General features: G+C 43.5%; 1 protein-coding gene across 1 annotated transcript; it reads right to left on the reverse strand.

The window, feature by feature from the left end:
* Positions 1 to 2,393: 2,393 nt before the first annotated feature.
* LOC121271834 (cyclic AMP-dependent transcription factor ATF-4-like) lies at positions 2,394 to 5,461 on the reverse strand. Its single transcript, XM_041178142.1, has 3 exons — positions 5,278 to 5,461; positions 3,672 to 4,013; positions 2,394 to 3,295 (listed from the first exon to the last, which is right to left on the reverse strand). Exons 2-3 carry the CDS (start codon positions 3,904 to 3,906, stop codon positions 2,460 to 2,462), a joined length of 1,071 nt encoding a protein of 356 aa, XP_041034076.1. The 5' UTR covers positions 3,907 to 4,013; positions 5,278 to 5,461; the 3' UTR covers positions 2,394 to 2,459.
* Positions 5,462 to 7,002: the final 1,541 nt, after the last annotated feature.

Raw genomic sequence — 7,002 nt, forward strand, 5'->3', positions numbered from 1 at the left:
TTCTGCAGTGAGTAACTCACCTCCTGACTCCCTAAAACCTGCCTATCATCTAAAAGGCACAAATTAGGAGAGTGATGGAATACTCCCCACTATCTGGGAGGATTGCAGCCCCAACAACGCTCAAGGAGCTTGCCACCATCCAGGACAAAGCAACTGTCTTTACTGGCACCCCATCCACCACTGATGTAGTGTCAGTATTGTGTACCATCTACAAGATGCACTACAGCAACTCAACAAGGCTCCTTCAATAGCACCTTCCAAATCTACGACCTCTACCACCTCGAGGGACAAAGGTGGCAGATGCATGGGAACACTGCCACTTGCAAGTTCCTTTCCAAGCCACACACCATCCTGACTTGGAAATATATCACCGTTCTTTCACTGTTGCTGAGTCAAAATCCTGTAACTCTGACCCTAACAGCACTTTGAGTGTACCTGCATCATGTGGACAGCAGCAGTTCGAGAAGGCAGCTCACCACCACCTTCTCAAGGGAAATAAAATGGTGGCCTAGCCAGTGATGCGCACACCATGTGAAAGAATACACAAAAACCCCCACAAATCTTTCCTGAAAATAAATGCAAAAAACTATGGATTCTGGAAATCTGAAACAAAAACTCAAAATACCCAGCAGGTCTGGCAGCATCTGTGGAGAGAGAAACAGGGTTAATATGAGTCCAATTTGACTATTCTTCACCAAGTGCTGAGTATTTTCAGAAGAGTTTTTATTACAAATCTTTCCTGGTTTGTTTTTAGGGCTCTACCACTACTCTGGAATCCCACTCATATTTCTTTTATCCATTCTTGGCAATGTGGACATCACTGACAAGGCTGGTATTTATTGCTCAATACGGGATGCATATGACGATGTTAGATGGAATTCCAGGCTTTGGTAAATGCTGCCAAAAAGCTTTGATAACTTGCTACAGTGCGTCTTGTAAATATTACAGAGCTGGTGCATGGGGCACCAATTAGGCTTCATCCTAGGTGGTGTTGAGTATCGAGTGCTGTCCCAGCTGCAATCATCCAGGATGGACAAGATGGGCTGAATGGCCTCCTTCTGCACTGTAATTTTTCTATGGACTTTTATTTGGTTCATGGGATGTGGGGGTGTCACTGGCTAGGCCAGCATTTATTACCCATCCCTAATTCAGAGGGGTGCTACCACATTGCTGTGGGTCTAGAGTCATATCAGGTAAGGACAGCGGGGGAAGTTAGTGAACCTAGATGGGCTAGGATTTTAACTCCAGACATCTGCCATGGCAGGATTCGAATAGGCCCCAGGCCATTACTCTGGGTCTCTGGATTACTAACCCAGTTCACAATCCCACTGTCTCCCCCTATCAGCACATTCCATTTCACTCTTTTGACATACTGTGTAGATGGAGGTTCTGGGAGCACTTGGAAACTCCTGAAGCACTGTTCTGGTCCTGCAATTAACATAGGCCTTAACTTGTGCCAGGTACAGTGGATTTTCCCCTCCCTCTGGAATTCAGCTCTTTTGAATGAAGCCTAAGATCTGCTGGAGCAGAGTGATCTAGTAGAATGCAAACAGAACACAATGCAGTGTTATAGCAAATAGCCCTTTTTCCCCAGCCCTATTCTCCTGCAACTTGCCCATTTAGTATGGGTGGGCGTAAGGGTTAAATACCCAGAGCCAAAAATTACATTGCGCTCAGATAACATGCTGCAATATGCACTTATTTCTGGAATGGCTTGCATTTAGCACCCAAACTTATATCCAAGTTAATACGCTCCATAAAGGTAAAAATTATGAAATTTTGCCCAAAACTTCAGATAGCTTAGCCTACCAGGTCTAGAATTTCAACCATGTAAAACATTAGTGCTTGTGCAACCCTCACACACAGAAAATCCTTTCCATTTTTGGGGAAAATAACCTTTGAATGAATTACATATTCACCCTAACCATTATCTTTTCCCAATATACAGGGAAGGGGGGAAATGAAAACCAACACCGATGAATTGCCAAATCTGCAATGACTGCTAGAGGTCCTGTCCTCCAAGACTTTGAGCCGTTTTGGTCTTTCAGCATTAATACCTTCAGCTTCCCCCAACCACAGTCTAAGTGGCAGATCTACTAAACTTGTAGTTTACACAATGGATGCAGCCTTGCTGGGGCCATTACAGCAATGGTTATGGAATGCGATACAACCAGTCTTTTAGTTCAATGTTTGTTGCAATAAGTCTTTTGAAGTATAAACATGTTAAATCATCATCTACAGATCTCTCCAGCACTGTTCAAATCTACAATGGAGGGGGGTGTTCAAGAGGAAAAGCTCATTCCGCCATTGCTCACTTTCCAAAACTAGTGCAGCTGCAAATGGGATAAAGTGTTGCGTGACAGTGAAGATCATTGAGGAAAGTAACAAACAAGTCTCATTTAATATTTTTTTATTAAAAATTATTTAGCCAACACATGTACAAAACAACAGCTGCTATATTACAAGCTTTTTGCACTTTTATTACTTTTAGCTTTTCTAACTTCTTCTATCAAGCCTTTTAAATATTGAATTTCTTTCGCTAATGAGTCCACTTTCTCCTGCAGATTTTTATTCTTTTCCTCCAGTAAACTACACTCTGCAACTATAGCACCATGCTCTGCTCTCTTCTTCTGTCTATACCGTGTCGCTGCACTTTTGTTCTGCTCCATTTTCTTCAACTTTTTCTCTAGACCTCTTGGCTCCATACCACTGACTTTTACTTTCGACAAGCTGCCTACATTTTCTGCACTAGGACGATCATATGGTTTGGGCCTTATGGGGCTGAAGTCATCTAGTGAGGATCCACTAGTTTGGGGTGATCCCTCCGACGCACTTCTGTCAAAAGACTCATCAGTGGAGTGAGGGGGACTGGTCCCAACTCCGCTGTCAGAATCCAATACTGGCCCTTCATCCACTTCTTTGCAGGAATCCTGCAGAGGCCAGGATTGAGGCAATGCATCACCATCTGAAACACTAACTTCCTTCTCTACTTCTAAGTGGAAAAAATCATCAGGGGACGAGGTTAAAGATTCTGGGATAACAGTTGGGGTACCAGGAGCCAGCTGATCTGACCCCAGGGGTGAATTTGGGAATGGCTCAAGGCCAAGATTCAAGCCAAGGTCAGCTACTTGTGGTTTTGCTGACAAGGAATCAAAAGGCAATTCTTCAAGATCACAGGAACTGTTCAAGACGGCCAACAGCTCCTCTGAGGAGGAAGAGCCATTTTCATCCACCATCAGGATATCAAAGAGATCCACCTTCTCTACCATCCAGTCCAAGCCGGTGAATGCATCCTCTGTAAAAGCAGAGAACATAAAGATTGTCAACTGCATTTGCTTACTTACAAATCTACTATTCAGAAGACAATGTGGCAAAACACTGCAAGTGCCAGAGTTTAAATCCAGCACAAAACAATACAAGGACATCTCCAAACATGTGTTCCAGATTAAGTGCTAATGTATAACCTAAAATACATGCCAGGTTAATTAGGGGAAACCTTAGTCTTATGGGTTTGCACAACAATGCATGCAAGTAAAACATGCTTCAATTTCTACAAGACACCATTTTCTGTAACGTGTTTCATCTATACTGGGTTATGAACTAAATTTACAAGTTAGCCAACTACCCATCACTCAATCTTGAGTGTCACACCAGTAGCTCTGTTAACTTACCCGCAATATTGTCTGTGTCCAGTAACGAGTCAACACACGGGCACTGGGAGGACGCATCGCTTTCCTCATTGCCACCAGACAGGAGTGGTCTGAGGCACGATTTCACCGGCCCGGCCTCCTCCAGATCTGTGTGCAGGAGACACGGGTCCCCTTCAGCCGTCAGAAACGGCGAATCGAGGAAGGACACGAAGTCCTCCATCAGGGAAGAGAAAGAATCTGGCCAAACTGACATCATCTGTCTGTATTGTTAAACTGAGATGCTCTTCGAGGAAAAACAAAGTCTTCAAGTCGAGTATTTCTATGCTGTCGACTACAGCAATGCTGAGAAGTCCATTGTGGAGCCTGGGAATAAAAGAAAGAGATCATGATTTTTTTTCAAACGTATTCAAGTTCAGCATTTTAGCATTCAGAAAAAAAACTACATCTAAACCAATCTAATGTACTAACCCCATGTCTGTACCCAACTTAAAAATGATCAGTGTATGGAGAGAGACACTGAAGGATAAACAAATCCAGATTTTAAAATAAACGCCATATCCCAGGATAGTACCAGGTTCACCCTGCAGTATCTGCCGTTAGGAAATTCCTGTCAGTGCGGTAGTAGAGTGTGTTCCTTCAGATTTGGTAAAGCCGTAGCAGCTTGGTTAGCTAAATCTGGTTTCAAACCATCCATGTCCATTTAAAATATACAGAATATATTTTTTTTAAAAAAGGAGAACAACTGATCCAAGGTCAGGCGTATTAGGTCAGCAGCCACAACACCAATTACTACCAATATCAAATTCTTAAAATAAAATCACTAATAAATAGAACTGTCAGGGAAGGGCTCAATAAAATTGTCCAAGCTACAACTCAAGGAGGCATGTAAACCCAAGAGGGAGCACCCAGTCCATTAAAGAGTTAACCAGGGGCTTGGCGCCAGCTCAGCCACGCCTAACACAATGGCGGAAGGAGACAGCCCACGGCTCTGCCACGTCTTACGAACAGGCAAGTGGCGCCATCTTCATCCAGCCAGCAACAAAACCCCCTCACCGTCAGTCCACCCAAACCTCCCCCAACACTTTTTTTTTGGTGGGGGGGGGGGTGGGGGGGAGGTTTGAAAGCATTATCCAGACCCCAGGAGGATTAGGGCTCATCTTATCCACCAGCTGCGACCATTTCAGACGAATTTCCATTAATTTTACCATTACTGTCGGTGCCAATTTCCAACAGTAACTAATTTAAAAGGAAATTTATACCTATTTTTGTATCTTTTATTTCAAATTTCCCAGTTACAAACCATTTGCAGAATATAATTATTTTATAAAATATAGGTTATTGCCTATTATGGAATGAATTATTGACTATTACCATATTACGACTTTTTTTTAAATATGTAACTCCGATATGTTATGTGTGACTCAGATAGATAGATAGATATATTTGACTTTACGTTTTACATTTCAATTCATTGTCTAGAGAGCGATTTAACCCAGAGGCGCCATTCCCGCCCGCCGACGGCCACGAGGTACCCGCCGGAACTGGCACATTTGGATACAGGAGGGGTTCTTTTAAATCTTTTTTTGGGGGGGATAAAAAAATAAGACAAACAAGGATTTAAACTTACGCCATTTTGAAGCCGGTGTGTGCTTTTTGTGCCCAGTGCTGTGCACTGATGCGTTGCTGCCGCTGCTACCTCTCTATTGAGCCGCCATGCCGAGACCCGGGCGGATCGGATCTATTAACTTAAGATTCTCAGCGACTGGTGGAGGAAATGAAGCAGAGCACTCGGCACCGCTCCTTAAATAGCCCCGTCTTCACCACTCACGCACACGTCACCACTCATTGCGCCGAATGACGTCATCAGAATATAGTCCCCCCACATTAAAGAAACACATCGAAGCGTCCTTTTCCTTTTTTCGTTTTAATTTATCGCGTGTTTGTGTGTGTGTGTTTTTTTATATGTATCACCGATTCTAGCGTCGACAAATGGCATTTGGAGTAGTTTTCTTTTGGTTGGGGGGTGGAGGGGGGGGTGGTGGAAAAAAAACTGAGGGGAAAACGGCTGGTGTGAAACGGTTGGTCCTATTTGCGATCACGCGCTCGGCAGTTCCGGGTGACGGTCTCTGATTGGACAGTCAAAGGGCTTCACGTGATGGAAGGAAGCTGATTGGTGGAGAGGCGACACCGCGGCGGCCGATAGTGGGTACCGAGCCAAGTCACGTGGGTATGTTGGATGGTGGTTAATTTGATCCTTTTGTGAGCTTTGGTGCTTTTAAAGGCATTTGCAGAATGCGGTGTGCAAATAGTGCTCTGCCTGTAAGGCTAGCTGATTTAATCATAACTTCCAAAAGGGAATTGGATAAATACTTGAAGGGGGAAGATTTACAAGGTCAAGAGTAAAGTGGGTCTAATTGGACAACTCAAAGAAGGCCAGCATTGGCACAGTGGGCTGAATGGCCTCCTTCCCTGCTCACATTCCACAAAAAAATTCTAACGCTTGCCATGGTGCAACCGAGGGGCTGGGAATTGTTTAGGGCTGTACAGCTCAAAATGAATGTATGCATTGAATTATAATTGTATTGAAGCACGTCAGAATGCAACATGATGTATGTTGATAACTCCAATACCATTGCACTGTCTGACTGTCTGCAGTGACCATGTTGAAATGACTGTATTGAAGCACCTCATGATCCCTGTGTAAAAGTTGAATCTGATTGCACTTTTTGTGAAGGCCATTTAGAAATGTTTTGTGGAGGTTCATCCCAAGCAGCTCCGTGATGCCGGACTCTACGGGCTGTTCCCAGGGATGCACACTGAGACAAGCTGTTGAAAGACGCTCTTTGTTCTGCCCGAAACTTGTCAGTTTTCCAGCGCAAAGAGTTGTCCCTGACCAAGCGTTGCAGACTGGCACATTCCAAGGTCCAGGACTACGTGCTGAGGGATGCACTGAAGCTTGGGTCAGCTACCTCAGAGGTGCAGTGGGGAAAATCGCTTTCTAAGACCTTTCAGCCAGAGTGCACTGAGGGGCTGGGAATTGAATGTACAGTTAATGTTACATTTGTTGAAGTACCTCAGAGTGCATCATGAGCAATGTAGGTAATTTAAATAGCATCGCACTTTCTTTAATGACCATTTTGAAACTTTTATCATTTTCTTTTTATCGTATTGAAGCATCCCAGGGAAAAAACACGATCTATCTGTGGATAATTTGAATATCATTGCACTTTCTGTGATATCCATTTTGAAATGTTTTGTAATGGTCATTCAGATATTTTATGAACAACGTACATTATTGCAAAAAGAAAGAATTCTAAGATTGCTCAAATATCATTCCACTTTCTGTAGTGAC

This window comes from Carcharodon carcharias, chromosome 31 (genome assembly GCF_017639515.1).
Source record: "Carcharodon carcharias isolate sCarCar2 chromosome 31, sCarCar2.pri, whole genome shotgun sequence".
Taxonomy (NCBI): Eukaryota; Metazoa; Chordata; class Chondrichthyes; order Lamniformes; family Lamnidae; genus Carcharodon; species Carcharodon carcharias.

Coding starts and splice junctions, on each gene's coding strand:
- LOC121271834 (XM_041178142.1), bottom strand. CDS start 3,906: ATGATGTCAGTTTGGCCAGATTCTTTCTCTTCCCTGATGGAGGACTTC. Junction 3,296..3,671: donor GGACACAGACAATATTGCGG/GTAAGTTAACAG, acceptor CTGCTTTTACAG/AGGATGCATTCACCGGCTTG.